Source organism: Dromaius novaehollandiae, chromosome 2, assembly GCF_036370855.1.
Source record: "Dromaius novaehollandiae isolate bDroNov1 chromosome 2, bDroNov1.hap1, whole genome shotgun sequence".
Classification (NCBI taxonomy): domain Eukaryota; kingdom Metazoa; phylum Chordata; class Aves; order Casuariiformes; family Dromaiidae; genus Dromaius; species Dromaius novaehollandiae.
The window spans coordinates 12,117,431-12,135,310 of NC_088099.1; the positions used below are offsets into that span (position 1 = coordinate 12,117,431).

General features: G+C 39.3%; 1 protein-coding gene across 11 annotated transcripts in view; it reads right to left on the reverse strand.

The window, feature by feature from the left end:
• DIP2C (disco interacting protein 2 homolog C) overlaps positions 1 to 17,880 on the reverse strand; it is a 328,593-nt gene that overhangs the window by 74,873 nt on the left and 235,840 nt on the right. For all 11 annotated transcript variants that reach the window (XM_064505765.1, XM_064505764.1, XM_064505770.1 and 8 more), the window contains 7 exons: positions 8,800 to 8,923; positions 7,991 to 8,100; positions 6,561 to 6,663; positions 6,125 to 6,189; positions 4,150 to 4,243; positions 3,900 to 4,019; positions 2,959 to 3,073 (listed from right to left, as the gene is read on the reverse strand). In XM_064505765.1, coding sequence (XP_064361835.1) covers positions 2,959 to 3,073; positions 3,900 to 4,019; positions 4,150 to 4,243; positions 6,125 to 6,189; positions 6,561 to 6,663; positions 7,991 to 8,100; positions 8,800 to 8,923 — 731 coding nt within the window. The remainder of the gene's footprint in view (positions 1 to 2,958; positions 3,074 to 3,899; positions 4,020 to 4,149; positions 4,244 to 6,124; positions 6,190 to 6,560; positions 6,664 to 7,990; positions 8,101 to 8,799; positions 8,924 to 17,880) is intronic.

Below are 17,880 nucleotides of genomic sequence, written 5' to 3' on the forward strand. Positions count from 1 at the left end.
CAGACTCCAGCTATTTTCAAGATTGATAAAATAGCCAGTATTCACTTCAAGATTCTGAATTTTTCATAAATAATCCATTATAAGACAACTATTCCTTCTCTGATAATGTCCTTTTACATGACATGTCTCCTCTACTGTGCTTGAAATACTAGATGGGCCTTAGCTAATCATGCTCACGTAAGACTGGCAGTGATCGGTACTATAAATTTCAATTAATAGGTTTTATGAGGCATATTTCTCAAGTGACATTGTCAACAAAGAAGGATGTGGGCATTCTTGAAAATGCATTAGAGCATAACAAATGGAGCTAGTAAACAAGCAGCTGGGATAAATAACATTGCCATCATATAAAAGGAACTTTCAACCACAGTATTGATCAACTTTCTCTCACCCTTGTTCCCCAAAACATACATTTTACTGTTCAGGACCTCTTAAACATTAAAACAGAATGCCAGTCTCTAATAGGCACACACAGCTTCTCACAACCTTCTTAAGAGGAGAGGCCACCTAGAGTTTCACATACATTTTCTAGAGTTATTTATCGTATCCAAAGACTGTTAAAAAAGAGAGCGGGAGCAGATCTGAAAGACACTGGCCATATACACAGTGGTAGGGGTGGGAGGGAGCGAAGTTGGAGGCACCAGGCCTGTTAGGACTGTGTCGGATGACTAGCTGATGGAGTTAAACGTGGAGCAGCCTGTGTTTAGGTAACGGCTTTATCTACGCTGGCAAGAGGTGCAGTGCAGTGAACTAGAAGCGGGTTTGCAGAATGAAGTTGGTGCTGAGGACCCTGAGTTCACATGATGACGAAGGTATGATTACACCTACTTCATATGTTAAGTGAATGCAGGTAACCCACCAGGCAAACCTACCCCTCAGCTTCCTTAACTGTGCAATGGGGACAATGTGTATTTATCAAAGTTTATTTGTTCATACTGAATAGTTGTAGAGCATTTTGAGAATGGATAACACTACCATTTGGAGAGGCAATCAATTTTACCATTATTTTCTGTCATTAGTTTAAATGGGAACAGACCTGTATTTAAACTTTGGAACTCCCTTAAACATTTGGTTCAGAGTCACATGCAGTAAACCAAAGGGGAAGACGACAAATAAATAATGTGCATGAGATATTCCTTTAAATATTAGGCTTTATGCTTCAGTTCTAAGGCTAAAGTACCTATTACTCTTTGTCCAAATTACAGAGGTATTTCAACAGAGCACTGGTTTTGTTACTCTGCCTTGTAGGAACATCAGTAAAAATACAGCATAGATTTTGAAAGAGTTGGAGCATTAACAGGGAGCTTTCTGGATCTGTGATCTCTAGGGAGTCATTTTAATGCATACTTCAGCTGTAACTCTTTGGAACTTGTGTGATAATGACTTTACTGTCAGTGGAGATGGCTTGAATAAAATAAAAAATACTAAAGCTTCCAAGTTCCACTGGTATTATCCTACTATTACACAGACTTCACAAAAAGGTATGTATTCAGTAATGTTCACAGTAGTAAGAACAGCTTTGCAATTGCGTAGTGAGGCACTGAAGATAAAAATGCTTTTTTTTGAATCATCAACTATTTCATGTGTTAATTTTTTTTATGTAAGCTCTCAATGTTAGTTAATTTGAAAATGGATCTCTAGTGCTTCAGATGGATATAAACACAGAATTTAAGTCTGGAAAGGGCAAGCCAGCCACTGCACATTGAGATGCAGCAGGGAAGTCCTCCCACTTCTGAGCCTGCGATCTGGGGCAGATTACCTAGGGCTAACAGAGGAAATGAAAACTCTCCTGCTAATCAGGGTTCGGCACAAGCAATGTACTCTGCATTTACAAGCAACAGCTAATTCCAGGGTAGGAGGGAGTGTAAGGGCGGCATAGCCTATACCAGGCAAATCCAGCCCAAGGGAAGAGCAACATCCAGGAGACAAGGCTGACACCAGGTTTGGGGCTGGCAGAGCTGACCAAAGTGCTCCCTGAGACAGCGCAGTTTACAGAAACAAGACTAACCTGGACAGCATGAGTCACCGAGGGATAATTTTCAGACTTGTAAAGTTAATAATGAAGTGGCTGAAAGACAACCACATTCTTGGCTTGTGTCTTTCTTCCTGTGATGTTTTGTTGGAAAGTTATTTGAAAATCCAGTTAAATTTCACTTGACATTATATTTTAAACTTTGTGGCAGGAAGTGTTTTACTAATACTATTGCAGTGCTTTACAGTTTTATACTGCACATTATACTTTATACATACATTTATACTACATGTGAAAAAAACTATCAATGGCTGTAGGAACCTGAACTTACAAACAATGCACCTACTATTCAAGGGATAGCTTTTGCACAGTTTTGCCAAAACAGACACAGGTTCATCATTTACTGTGTGTCACAACACTCAGGACAGGTGACTGCTTCATATAGACATTCATGCACATAAGGCTTACTGGTTTTACACAAATTTATCAATTTCCTTTTTAGGCACAAATCCCACAGACTTAAAGGAAATTTCCAGATGACTACTGAGAGTCTATGAATGGTTAAGAAGCAAGTTAGCCAAAAACAACCTGCAGAATGTCATAATTCTTTTTAAGCACACTAGTTTAAAGCATGAATTTCCTCTACAGCAATTCCATTTAAATTCCCACATTTTAATTAATTTTATGCTTATGGTGGCATTTTTTCCATGTCTTTTTACAGAATGAGCTTTTGCATGTCAATCTGTTTCATTTAAAATTAGATAATATTACAGAAATGGGAGCTTTGTTATAAAGTACTCTGAAGCTAAATTATTATTCTCCAAATTCATCTTGTCTGTCTTCTTTGGATACAGACATAATGAAAACTAAAAGTGTCATTCAGAAGTTAAGTATGCAGATTCAATCTTGAATAATTTTTTTTTTTTTTTTTCAAATTACCATAGATATTCTACAGTGTGTTTAACTCAACTCTTGTAACACAGTACCTTCGAATAGCCACAGTGAGAGCTTCTGGTGAGCTAGCACAGGGACAAATGACCTCCTGTCTGAGACCTTTACTTTGGAAGACATTGAGAAATGCATCACAGGAAGAAATAGACCCTGGGGTAAGGAAAAAAAAAATCAGAGGAGAAAAATAATCTGACTTCTGAAGTGATGCTATTCAAACTGCAAACATACTTAATGCATATATAGGCTTTTCAGGACAAAAAGTTTAGAAAGGACCTATGCGACACTAAGAAAGAAATCATATCTGTTACAACTATATATATATGTATATATACAGTTGTGTATACACACAGTGAATAAAGATTCATTTTTGAGCATAAAGTCCTTTCACTATGCTTATGTAGAAAAGCCATTGCTGATAGATTTACAATATGAATTTCATTACAGTTTTTTTTCAGTTGAGGCAAATTAAAGATTTAATTTAGAAACTCAGAGCAAGCTACTATAAAAAAGCAGGATGTCTATACCTCAGTATCTTAAATAATACAGAGAAAGAGTTCATACTACTAACTGTCATGAAATGATCCAGATGTAGCTCTCTACAGCAGTATAATTAGTCCCCCAAAACGTTCAGTTACATCTACATCTGAGTGCCATCATTCAGAAGCAAATGTTCTGATCCTTTCTATAGCTCAGTTATTTACTTCAGTCTTTACATACAGCTGTCATGTCAAACAAAACTGGATTTACTGCAACTTACGTTATGTGGAATATCAAGTTTGCTTCAGGATTAGCTAAAGAAAAATATATTTTAAAAAATCCAAAATTAATTACTGTTTCCATAAATAGTGTAGTTTGCAGTAGACAAACCTTATACTTTGTTAAACATTTTAGCTAAGATGACTGCAGATTGAAATTCTAAACGCAAGACAGAAAACACATGTCCTATTCTCTCTTGGACTGCAGAAGCATCACTTACATGGGTTTGCGCCATCAGCCACTATTAGCATACGTAGTGAGGAAAGGTTGATGTCTCTCTGATCTCGATGGGCCACCAATGCCCAGTGCATGTCTCTGGATTTTACACAAGCAACTTTTGCTACAATAAGAATGGAAAGATTACTAGTACACCCTATAGAAGTTATTTTAGTTACAGCTTCAGGTGTATCAGGAAATCATCCTTTTGATTTTGACTTCAAAACATACCTTTGTATATTCTTGTTCCTTACCTTTGTATTGACAAACTTTTTGTATCCATGACAGTGGATTCACTTTCATTAAAGAATATGGAATACTTATAACATGCATCATGTTCATGACACTCTGAAATCAAATAAAATAAATGGCTTTTATTCAATAATCACAGAAATGATTTATTTGTGTTATGGGCAGGGGCATCTATGCCAGATGCTCTATGCTTGCTTTATTGTCAGTTGTGGCATATCTTTTCCTATCAAGCTATCTGCATTAAGATGAAATGAACCCACCGTTTTATAATGCTGTAATTAAGGATTAAGGATTTAGACTGATCAGATCATAACTTTGAAGCAGTAGTGAAAAAATTTAAAAGGATTTCCTTCCTATTTATACTCTCAGCTATTTACTTTACATAGCAAAATTATAAAAATTTATACAAAAGGATGCATAGCTTTTGAGTGATCAATGCCCATGTTTGCTGCATCGGTTAATATTATCCCCATGTCTGATAGACTCCAGTTCATAGGAATACTTTTTATTCACAAGGAAAAGTAACAGCAACATATGTGTCTGAAGAAACCCATCTTTGCAAAGACTGAAAAACTAGCAACAGTAGTGGGAAAAAATTACTTGGAAGAGAGTAGACAGAGAAAGCGTAGTCACAGGTTAAGCAGGGAGCAATTTATTTTAACAGAAAATAAATGAAGGGTTTTTTTTTTTTTGTGTGTCCTGCTCCAGGGTAGGTTAATTCCAGTACATTTCCTAACAAGGTTATGAAAAGTTGCAGGAAGCTAGGAAAAGAAAGTGAGTGAAGCCAATGGCAGCAAAGAAACAGGTCTCCTGATTTGAAGCAGTCAATTCCTTCAGCAACTTCTCATGTATTACAACCGAACAAACAGCCCATAAATGAGCTGCTGCCTTGCTTCGGTTACCACTTAAAATCATTTTCTGAGGGCAACCAATCTCTGCTCATAGCGGCAGGTTAAACAGTGTTTTGGAAAACAGGTTTAAGAAACCAAGTTCCTGACACAGGTAAATATTCCACTGGATTAGTCATCTAAACCTTTGCAGGATGGAGACCACAAAAGACACTTCCCTTTTCAGTCTGGTGCAGGGACTGGTACAGGAGAAGTAGTCACATGCAACACATGAAGTTCAGAGCAACACTAGCAGCAAAGGAAGCCATGGGAAAGCTCTGTCAGACGTTTACTTCCAACAGCAGTGATAGAGCTGGATTTACAATATATTTACAGGCATAATGTCTGATAGGCTGTTCCTGCCCCAGAATTTTTACTACTGCCCTGTGATGTTAAGGGCAGCATAACATTGCATGAGAAATGTGTATCGGCTCCCTGGGAACCACAGCATGTAGGGCCTGTCCCTAAACACGGGAATCCCAAATAGCGATGCTTCAAAACTTGACTTCTATCCTTAAAATGATCAGTGAACAGCATTCTGTAAAACATCAGGTGCAGCAGCACCTTTGGAAGCAATCTTTAGAAATATGTAAATTGGCTCCCATGTCAATCGGAGAAGACAATCAAACAGCAAGTGGACAATTTGTGCAACTTAAAGCATAAGAAATGCTTCAGTGTAACAGAAGCACCTGCTGGCCAGAAGTCTCACAGGTAGAGAGCCTCACCCGTGGCAATATAGTTATGCCACTGGATTGTGTTCTCACAGAAGCAAGTACTAATGCTTTTGATTTATTTTATAAAGTCTGATCTCAAAAATATACATCAGTAAGATCAGAATGATGGTAAGAATACGGCCAGAGTGCTTGACATGAAGCATTAAAACCCTCTGGCATCTTTAATGTGCTCACTATGGGTAACTGCAGTAGCAGAGAACCATGGGTTGTAAGTAAGTCAGGTATTTTTTGCTTTCAAAGCAGAAAAATTTGTATTAGAAGAAACCTTAGTACATCCCTGTTTGTGATGGTAATAAGCATATTAGGTTAGTTTATTTTCAAATATTCACACAAAATAATAAAAAAAACATGCTTACCGTAAGAATCCCATGCCATAAACCAACATCCTTCTTGAAATCTAATACATTCACAATTGTTTCAGCTGTGCAATAAAAACAAAACACAGTTTAGTTTTTAGAGCATGGCATTTAGTCAAGGCAAACCCACTTGAAGGAAGGAAATAGAGTAAGCTTCAGTACAACATGACTGATGACCTCAAAGCTCAACTTTCAGAGTAAGTCTCTACTGTAGGATTTGTCTTGGCTAGGACATTATTTGTCCTCTCTTTGGTACTTCTCATAAAGATATTCTAAACGTGTGTGCATTTTCTAAAAGCAGTGAAAAAAAATCAATTTTTTACATCTAGAAGCCTTTACCCCAGATCTATGTGAAACATGAGACAGGAGCATGGTGAGGAACAAACCACAGTTCACACTTGATTTCAGCGATGAAACAGGGAAGCGTCTTGCATACCTTCTGTGTATCCACATGCCTGTGTCAGAGCTTGGCAGTGCGTCAGCAGTGCAATCCTTGTCACAGTCACCCCAAGCACACTTCCATCTTTACATGTTTTGTACTAAAAAGAAATAAGTAGGGAAGAGTCAATGTACGTTTAAAGTGTTTCCTGTGTAGGTGAATGATGGACACATCTAATGACTCTATTTTAAGAAGGCAGCAGTATTGCTCAGTTTGGGAGGCATTTTTTTTTTAAACACACTGCTTTCAGATTGGATGTCTTTTTGATTGAAGCTTCCCAGGCTTGGTGTGCGAAATCTCGCAGCTGTTTGAATATAGGCATGGTAAAAAATAATTATAAGAATTCTAATCATGCTAATGACTAATGGATTGGCTAGATTTAGCAGAGAATAATCTAGTTCAGTCTGCTCAACATGCTCTCGTTAGATTTTACAGGCAAACTAATAAACTTGAACTTCTCCCTTCTGTGTCATATATGGCACGGGATAAGAACTGTCAGCAGGATTGTTGTTGGTGCTGCTATAATAATCTACATAGGAATATTTACGCAATCTGAAAAACACAAGAGCTGCTTTGACTGCAAGAATATGAAAAAGTCATGAGAAAGCAGCAGAAGAAAAACAGGTGGGAGAATCATCATTGATGATCATGGTAATTTTTGCAACTTTATGCAAGAGTTTGAAAACTGTTAACGGCAATTAAAGTAAATTAAACATTTATCTTTCGCCATGATGAAGATAATCAGCAAGATTGAAAAGCAGGCATTTCCGCTTTTTTAACTCAGCATTCTGACTGTGCAAAGATAGGAAATGTCTTTGCTCCATTCACTTGAACTTATTACCTTTGAATAATCATTTAAATTCAATACTAACATCATTGAATTTAAGACATTCAAGTCTAAGCAGAAGTGGGAGAAAAGGAAGGAAAAATAATAAAGAGAAAAATAAAATTAACAGGATTGCTTGTTTTCCCTTCCTGATGCTAGTCTTTCAGGAGGGAGCGTGACCCACAAAGCGACTGGTGACTGGCAAGCTTTGCAGCAAGAACTTCCTTCTCTTTCAAAGGGCCTGAAGGTTCTCATGTGAGAACTGAAGTTTCTCTTTGAAACTGGCTGCCGATCTTTCTCGTGGCTAGTTTGCAAGCCCGCAGTGCGAACAAGACATAAATTGGTCAAATTTAAAATAATATTGTTGTAGCCTGTTAGATGACATAAAAACACTGTTAGAAACCCCCAACATGCAATTTAACATTTCATTAACTTTTCTGAAATCAATATACAGTATAATTTATTAGAAAATATTGCTTGTTAACAGGCTAAAACAGGATGTTCTTTGCTTCTCTGACCAGGGAATGAGTAATTATGTTTACCTAATCCAGAAGTGCCATATGCAATGATTCAAAGAGAAGATGCGTCTTCATTAACTCACCTCAATGTAAGCTGTGTCATTGTTTGCATCCTTGATATGTGGGAACCAGTCACGAGGAGGCTTAGAGAGATGTTTCGACTCTGTGACAAACCACAGCAGCTTTGGCCAGCCTGAGAAAAGGCCGCAAAGAAAAGTCAGCTTTTGTTGAGCTTCTGCTGGATAAGACAAGATAAAATTCTTCTCTGTCTAAGGTTTTTTCTTCCCAAATGCCTGTGTGCCACCATTACATAAACATTGTTTCTTTTAATCCTCAGCGTAGCGTGAGAAGAAAAGACTTTACAGAACTGCTTTCCTAATGTCGCTACCAAGGACTGAGGACTCAGATAATCCCTGAAGAAATGGCTGGGCAGTGTAAGCTGTTATTGACCCAAATAGTTCATTACCGCTCTCCTACTACCGATTTCCCTTCGGAGGTTACCAACCCCACCACTAAGCTCCAGGCCTGAATCACACGAATGCTTCTCACCGACTCCAGTGCGAAGTCGGGTGGCTTAATTCAGCTTGCCACTACAGGTGACTTCAGCAGCAGCAGAGCCGGCAGTGAGGCAGACGAGGAGCCCTGGCATGGCTCTGCAGCTGCAAAGGGGGGACAGGAATCTCTGATAGCGAGCCAAAAAAGAAAAGCTGGGCAGCAGCCTCCCAACGGCTGGGGCTGCTCCTGCGGCAAGCGGCTCATCAGGGTCCTTGCCCCAGCTAAGCTCAGTCTCGTGTCTAACCTCACCCACTGAAAGCAAACAAATGCGACGAGTGTTGCTGTAGTGAGTTACACATGTGATGCCTGTGTCCACGATGACCAAGGGTTAGCTTACCTTTAAACTGTGGTATCTCCCCTGTGGGGCTTTTAGGCAGTCCTTTATGGCATGCGTCACTAGTCAAGGCCACAGTAACTCCACAGCTCCCAAGCAAAAAACCTATTTGTTGGCTTCCTGCGTCCTAATAGGTCATAAAATAAAAGCAATACATAAAATTGATTAGAAGTGGCTCCAGGCTGAAAACGTTTTTGTCCTTTGGCACCATATCTTTGAAGCAAAACAGTCTCTTTCCTTCGAGCAACTTATTAGCAAAACTGATTTGTATATCGACAAAGGAATTCCAAAACCTGCATACTTTCTGGTCTGTAATAGTATAAATCATAAAAGAGAACTGAAGAAATCAGATGGCTTCCTCTCTCTCATCTCCTCAGAAATGACGATCAGGAAATAATTTGAATTATAGATGCTCCAGGCTGGAGAAAGCACACACCTTTGAAATGGCCTCCTTCTGGTTATGATGGAAACACAGTGTTCACGGTATCGTTTTTTGTAATTATTGACATATTCCAGGAGCACTATAGATAGCCAAGTGCCCATTAAAGAAAGTGCATTATGTTTTACTTTCATCAAGGGGATATAGGCAGTGAGGCTAAAATGTCATTTAATGATTTTCAAGTCTAGGCCACAGTTGTTCTTTAAGAGATGGTCTGCTTCCACAGCAATATGTCTGCTTTACATACATTGTCTTGTCATGATTCTTTCATGAACTTCACATCTATCCATTAGGCTCTTCAACAGAGCAAAGCCCTAGATGCAAATATGCACAGAAGTATTAACCCTTTCCTCGCAGAATGATTCTACAGAAAATAGCTGACAGTCTTAAAAATCTTGTCTAAATCAAAATATCCTTCGAATCATCCATAAAGCACTGTCAACCACAGAAGTGACCAAAAATAGAGAACAGTTGTGTTACTCTATCCATTTATTCAATGCAGAATGGTATAATGGAAAGAACGCCCAAAAGCATGTCTGACTAATTTTTAATGCAATTTTTTGCAGTTAAGAAAAGAAATGTAAAATAGGGAAGCAAAGAAATCAGAAGAAAAATAACAGCCTCGTTTTCCGTACTTCCGCAAAAAATGTGTATAGCACCAATTAGGAGAACTATGGCAGTTGAGTAAACAATAGGGGGCAATAAGCTGATCCGTCAAAAATATGCCGTGTAACTCCTTCAATCCAGAATTACTGCAATTGCTTTTGTTTACTATTACCAGAATGATTTAAAACCAGGAAAAAATTACATGGTCCTTTTTCAAGAAAGCTTGCTAACATTAAGCTTGCTCATTGTCATTTCCAATAAAAATCCAGAACAACAGAGCATAATATTAACATATCCAGGAACAGCATTTCGAGGAGCATGTTGTTGACCCTGCAGCAGTAAACCCATGCTGGTAATCATGGGGGCTTCCAAGACAAAAGGGCTTTGTCGAGCAAAGAAAAATAACGACATTGCTGTCCTCGCTGACTCTGGTGTTAGTTGGTCCATATCTATGTTGCCAGCCCCCTGGGAAAAGTGCATACCCTGACCAGATCCTGACTCTGCATCGGGACGAGACCCAGCTATGCTCCTGGTGCCTCCTCATGGGAAGGAAGTGTGGGGGCCCGGAGGCGGATGGGAGCGCTCTGTGGAGCCCATTGCTCCTCGGCAATGCACGGCCTCTGAGACTGGATACTCTGCTACATGTAAGGGAGGCCACCAACTTCTTAAATCATCAGACCAATACTGCCATTATCCCAAATTTTCCCCCCAAATTTAATCTCAAAAATGGTTAGTGATGTATGTGCCCATATGCATTTATATCTACCACTTTAAAAAAAATTGCATATAGATCTCATAATCAAATGCACGAACTGCATCACACTCTCAATTTTAAATTAAAATTAAAAGTTTGCTGTAAGTGTATACTCTACAAAAGACTGCTAACAAATTGTTTTGCCACTGTACCAAGAAAATGCAGATTCTCAGCAATGAAGTCCCAAGGAACTCAGGACTTTACAAGCAGAAAATATCCTGATAAATTCCATTTAGGAACCTAATACAAACCAGTAGAGAGTGCAGAGCTGAGAGCATCCGCACATCCCAGCCCGGAGGGAATGCATCAGTTAGGAAGTACTCTGTCAAGCTCTTCTCATAATAAAACAAAACAACAGGAAAGGAAAACTGATATTAACAGTTTGGGCTTTCGAGATTACACAAGGAAGAATGATTATGCTCCCACTTAATGCCATATCAACTGGTTTAGAGAATGTACCCTTAAAAATTATTCATTCATTTATAGTATACCACACATAAGCAGAGAGAATCACGTATAGCTTACTTCATACAATCTACCTGCACATCAGATATTCTAGTAACACACTCCTTTTTACCTCATGACAACCCCATTTCAAATAGCATTAAAAACTTCAGATCATTCTTTTCTGTACAGTTATTTCTTTCATTTGAAAGGATAAAATGGTTAAACAATTATGTGCTGCAACACTACCACAAAAGATTAGAAAAATACCACCAAGCATAGACAAATTGCAATATCTTTTATAGACTTTCAAATCCTATTTCATGCCTTTGATGCCCACACTAAATCCTGCTTTGCAAGGGAAAAGCAAACCAAGATGCTGAAGAGCGACAGGACACTGCTCACGACAGCCACAGGAGTTTCACTTGAGGATCTCACCATATGAAAGGGAACATTTAACTCAATTTCTGAAGCTTTCTGGTGGTCTAGACACATTGGTCTAGATGTGTTGGTCTACTTGTCTCTCTCTGTCCTTCATTCTTACTCCCAGTCTCAGCCTCAGCTGCCCCGATGGTCATCACCACTTCCTACCTGCCTCTGCTGGCCTCATCCTGACATAGACCCCAAAAGTGCTGCAGGGAACAGTGAGATGAAGAAGGGGCCAACAAATCTCTCCCTGTTCAGGTGCCACATTGATACTTGCTGCCCCACAGCAGCAGTTGGTTGCAGACACCCAGACGGTGCTGAGGACGGAGCTGACAGCCATGATGTGGAAGGTCGGAAAGCGGCTCCAGCTGAGAGCGTTATGGCAGCCCGGAGGCACACTGCTTCTCACTGCCAGCCCACCAGCACGTAGCACGCGATAGCTTTTTGCTGGTCCTCGTACCTCAGAGTGACAACCCCAGAGCAGGGGCTGCCTGAGGTAAAACTTGCCAGTTTGCACAATGACGTTTGAGTGGAAAATATAATCGTTTGTGTGCAACAGTTGAAACTTCCAGATGGGCCAGAAAAAAGACTATCGAGTTTAAAAGCATTGATTCTTTCACATTTTGGCTACTAGGTATCGACCTTCCTTCGGAGTAATTTAAAATAAGTGTTTGCAAGGTTGAAAATGGCTTTGTGGCTAAAGCAGAAAACAAACAATTTGCTGATGAAAAGAAAATCAACTCCCCCCCAAATATAAAAGCACTCTCCCTTGCAAACCAGTTTCCACAACCACTTCATCCTGCTGAATCTTGTGGGGCTGGAAGAAACGGCAGGTCCGATGAGAGACCAAGTGCACCGAGGCAGCCCCGGCCGCACGGACGGGGAGAGCCCTGCCCGTGATGCACGCTGACCAGCACCTCCACCATTTACAGCTTGAAATGACATGTAATGCAGGTCGAAGGTGAGTAATAGTATCGTAGCACAAGGTTTGAAACCAAATGGTGACTTCGGAACTACAATTTTACATCCCTTGAAGGCACAGCGCTTGCTGAGGTAGGATAAATCAGGTCTGCACACACCTAGAGAGATCAATCTTTCAGATGAAGCAAGCCGGAAATCCTCTCTGCTGTAGGTAGCCATTCAAGGTTCTCTAAAGACTTTTATTAAAGGTTCCCTAAAGGTTTTCACCAGTACCTGGAGGCAAATTGTCTTCTTCCTGCTGCAGAGAGTGATAATTCATTGTCAGGATAAGAAAAAAAAATCCCACGTGTGGCTGCATTTCAACACTCTGTTAATGTCATTTTTATAATGCTTTGTGTGAGTATCTATGTGAAGGAAAACAATGAGGTTGCTTTCTCTGGGAGTGAGAGTGCACGTCCTTATCGAGAAAGGAAGGAAGGAAGAGGCAGCCTGTGCAAAGGTTGGGCTGATAAAGGTTACTCCTGTCCATTCTCGAATCCCAGGCTGATTTAAAAACGAGAGTTACGTGACAACACACTGCAAACTGAACTAACCTCAGCTTCTGTTACAACTCTGATTTGAGCCCCATTTATCCTTAATAAAAATTTGCTTGTAGAGACAAATAGGCCAACCATCAGATATAAAGCTCAGCACTTTTGAACCAAAAGCGAAAAGGAATCGAGGAAACCCCCAATTTTTAAAACCCAGATATCAAAGACCTTAATAAAAATTAAACATGAAGCAGATGCAATTTTCATAACCAGCTTTAAGAGGAGGGAGTCAGCTGTCTCATCAGAGACAGCTTTGGTATCTGGCACTAATTTGCCCGTGAAATCCTATGAGCAGCCTTAATGACCAAAAGTCTTAATGAAAGCAAGGCAACAGTTATTTTTGGCAGGGGACACAGGATGAAATGTGGTATGTCCCCTAGGAATCTACCACTTCCTAAACTTGAAAATGTAGAAAGAAAATGTAGACTCTAATGGACGTGGGAACCACTGCAGCCAGCTCAGCGAAGCCCTGTCTGCGCTCAGCGAGGTGCAGCCGCGGGCGCGCGGGCTACGGCAGGGCACACCGCGCTCCCGGCGGCCACGGCCTCAGCGCTCATCAGCGCTGAGATGCGCTGGAGGGGCTGGAAGACTGTGCCTTCAGAAAGCAAATGGATTTTAAATCCAGTGGAGAAAGAGATGGATTGTCAAAAGATATTCAGAAGTATGTACATTTATTACAGATGTTTCTGGAATATTTTATATTTCTCAATGTATCAGATAAAGCACAATAATAACTAAAAGAGGAAACAAGGCTCATTTCATTTCAGTTGCTGAAAATGTTTGAGTAGTAGGAAAGGTGTCAAGGCATATTTCCTAGGGAATTACAATTCTGCCTTGAAATGGAAGAGAGCACTGAGACAATTTCACTGCTGGGAAAAAAAGCCATCTCTCTCTGGCTACTGTTAAAGCTTTAATAACCTAACTTCTCGGGATTTAATAAAAAGAGCTCCTGAAAAACAGTTTCTGCCCTTGAAAAGTATGAAGCATCCATTCTTCTTTTAAAAAAGAAATGTCCTAGAATGTATATCTCAAAACTCCCTCTGATAACACACACACACCTTCTTCTAAAGGGACCGTTAGAGCTAACATCTGGCAGAAAGTAGACGTGCTTCCAGGAAGCACACAGAGCATTAAATCTTCGAAGCTAGGAAAAAGTGTTTTTGATGGAGAAAACAGATTTTTTGTATGCTTTCATGTCATACCATGCTACAATCTTTATCACCTTTATCATAAAGATCTATCTGGGATCCCTCTGTTTTATATCCACAGCGTGTGATTGAGCATGACTATGAATGTGCTGTGAGGAGAAAAATGTTATTTTTAAGATTAAAATCTCCTGCCTGTATCGGAGCAGAATAACTATATTCATGGTGCTCATGAAAGGGAAAATAACATAATAACCTACATAATATGAAGAAAAAGAAATCAAAAACAAATTTTAAAAACCTTTTCATATGGCAAACAGTAAATCAGTATGTGAACTAGAACGTGAAATGTCAAAAATCCCATATCATCTACATGCCAGGCTTTGACGGCACATTCTACGATACATAGTTTGCAATTCGCATCCTACCGTTACATGATTAACAGAAGCTGACAGTTGTGAAGGAAGAGATGCTGTACAGAACATACTAAGAAGTGACTACTTATTTACTAATGTTTGGAAAAGATAAATAAGATATTTGGAGAGAGGGACACCATTGTGAAAGAACATAATCCATAATCCAAGGGACGAGGATTAGTTACGAAAAAATTTTGGGAGTGCTCACGATATAGGCATTTCCATAGTACTAACTCAGAGAAGGAAAATGAGATAAAATGTGCTGTTTATTCTATTGTTGCAGCAACCGTGGAACCCCTGATTGCTGCTTCTCAAACAAACTGTTACTTTTGATGTACTTCAAAGAAAATTGTGCTTTCAGTTTCTTAATTTAGATCTCGACTTCTCAAATCTAAAGAGCGAAACATATCCATGCCTGCATGAAAGGAAATTCCCAGGTTTTGCTAATCACGAGTAATATTCTAAGAACAAAGCAAAACTGAAGAATGCTGAATGGTTGCTGGGAATTCAGTCAATCCACCCCGTAGAGCTGCTTGCCAGACAGGTCTCCTGAAGTACTCTGGGAAAGGATAACTAATTCCAAATATTCAGTCAATACGAAGATGAGATATAGAAGGAAAGAGCAAGAAGAGATGGACCTTCACCCAGTAATGAACCTGAAAAAAACTCTACCAAAATCTAAAAATATTACAGTCATGATATGAAGAATATGTGCAAAATCCATGGGCTAGTAAAACAACAGCCTTTACTTCAGTACGTATATAGATGTCTGCCCTGTAATATGTAAGCCAAGAGGCTATCTGGCTGCAAACACCAATGTTCAATTTTAAACTACTTGGCAGAAACAATTAGCACAGAGCTGCAAAAAACTCTTCTTTATGGAAATGTAAAACAGAATTAAAGCTGTCTAATTAACATAAATTTTTAGCATTAAAAATGTGCTCATAATGTAACTCCCTGAAATAGTTCATCTCGTATCAGCTTATTACTCTGCAAGCCTATATTAGCCTATAATATAATTGATGGTCTATCTGTTGGTTCACAATCTGTCTTCAAAATGCAGACCAAAAAATGTACGTTGCCAGAATTTACTGAAGCATGTAGAAAAGAGCACAAATAATGGGAAAGCATAAAAGAACAGCCTAGGCCTTTGTGTGATGACACGAATGACATCTTCCCATGGATGCCAGAAGCAATCTGCTACTATTTGACCAAGCAGAGGTTTTCCTTCTGGGACTACTCACAGAACATGATTTTCATCTCATTGCTTCCACTCCAGTTCCTGCTCCATATAAACAAGTGCAGAAATATTTCCAATAGTATATGCTCTGAGATTGGACAGTTTTATTTATAGATCATAGCTCATGTTGCTTTTTAACTATACCACTGATGCTTCCATGATTGTTTTATCAATTTGATATTAAAATATTATAAAATGATTTTGGCAACAGTTAAACAGTCTACAGTTATGTGCACATATAAATATATACACAAATATATGCATGTATGAGTGTATATATATATAATAGATATAGATACATACACATATATAAAAAATGAAGAAGTTCAGCCAAATTAAGGTCAAATATTAATTTGATATAGGTTTTTTTCTTGGACAGCTGGGCTTTATAGTTTATAAGATAGATGTGGTATCAGGTGTTCTAAAATAAATGCATTTTACACTTATCTCTTTGGTTTAAAATGCCATTAAACCTTGGAAAATAAGTAACAGGGAAAGACAGATTTTTTACACCTAGAAGTTATATTGCTTTTCTTTTGTAGAATGAAAGCAGATGTATCTATGTGAGTCTTTGTTCTTACAAAAGTCAACTTGCCTTATTTTGTTGATGCACTTAAAATCTTTATTTTATGTAGAAATAATGCTCTATGTTATGCAATTACATCAAACTACTTTATGGTACTGCACTCACATGTGAAAGCATGATGACAGCTCAATGCAAATGCACTGTGTTTCAACTAAAATCATTATCTTCATTCTACAGTCATGTCCACCACCCAGTGCTCTCAAATACAACATTTCACAGAGCATAGCCTTATTCCCAAAAGCAAGTAAACTAGATGACCTCCTACCCCATCTCCCAGCCTAGTCTTTCTACGACACTTGCCAAGCCCCAACCTTTCCTCCAGTCTTAGCCAGTTAAACTGACTCACTTCCAGTCTCTCCTTTCCCTGCATTCCCAGTGTCTCTCCTGCTGTACTGCTACCCTCACATCTGCCTGGCTGGATCAGCGTCTTTTTTTCTTATTGTCAGATACACTTGCTTCCATTTCTCCTTTACTTCTTCATCAGTTCAGCAACTCATCCCTCCCTCCACCTACTACACTTTTTTCTCCCTGACAACTTTCAGTTTCACCCATGGCAAGAGTCCGCCATAGCCATTGGCAGGGGTATATGCATAAGTAATGGAGAAATGATGAGACGAACTCAGTCCAGCAGGCATTAAGGGATGAGAAAGGTTCGAGCTTGTTCACTTAAGAAGGAATCTTAGGGTATTTTTAGCTGTTAAATTCCTATATGAGTATGTGAACACTGCAAAGGCTTTATGAGGGCTTAGAAACTTGGCTGTGCTTTCATGCCTTTTCCTGCGAATGGCAGGGTCCCTATCTATGAGGCAAAGATTTGAGCTTCTGCTCCAGTGTGTTGTGGCACCCAAGCATTTCAAAGGAAAGTCCTTGAAAATTCTTTAATGTGAGCAAAACAATACATTCCCCAGGCATTTTCTTGGAAATACATGATGGCTTCAGCTAACATTTTCCAGAAGAAATTGCTTTAAAGAAGAAAGCTGGTTTCGATTAAAGAACTTACCTTGTCTGGACAGTTCTAGCCTAAACAATTAAAAGTAAGGCAATATTAGTGCTAGCTAATAGAAAAAAAGGATTGCGGAGGTTTTGGAGAACCTCAGGACAGGTATTGCTGCCAGTCATGTTACAGTTAATGGGATATGACAAAAAGGACCTGAAATGAATAAATATGTTTTGCTATATTTCTAGCCTTAAAGATATACATCCACAGAAAAAATGCATGTTCAGCAGCATCAGTGTAAGTTCCCAGCTTTGGCCTCCTGCCATCATTGCCCCAAGCATTCTTGCAGGCTGAAACTGCTGTACCTGCCTGCTAACACCTTCCTAGGAAACACGGTCCAACCTCTGAACCAACACTGGTTGTGAAATGCTGTTGACGAGCAACAGTCAGTTTTGGCCTTGAATTAGGCTCTGTGGCAAGAATTCCCAAACTTATTTTGCTCAAGTGCCACCCTTGGCAGAAATGACAGTGGTGACAGAAGCTCCAGCTCCAGCATACATATGCAGGGGGAAGGCATTTC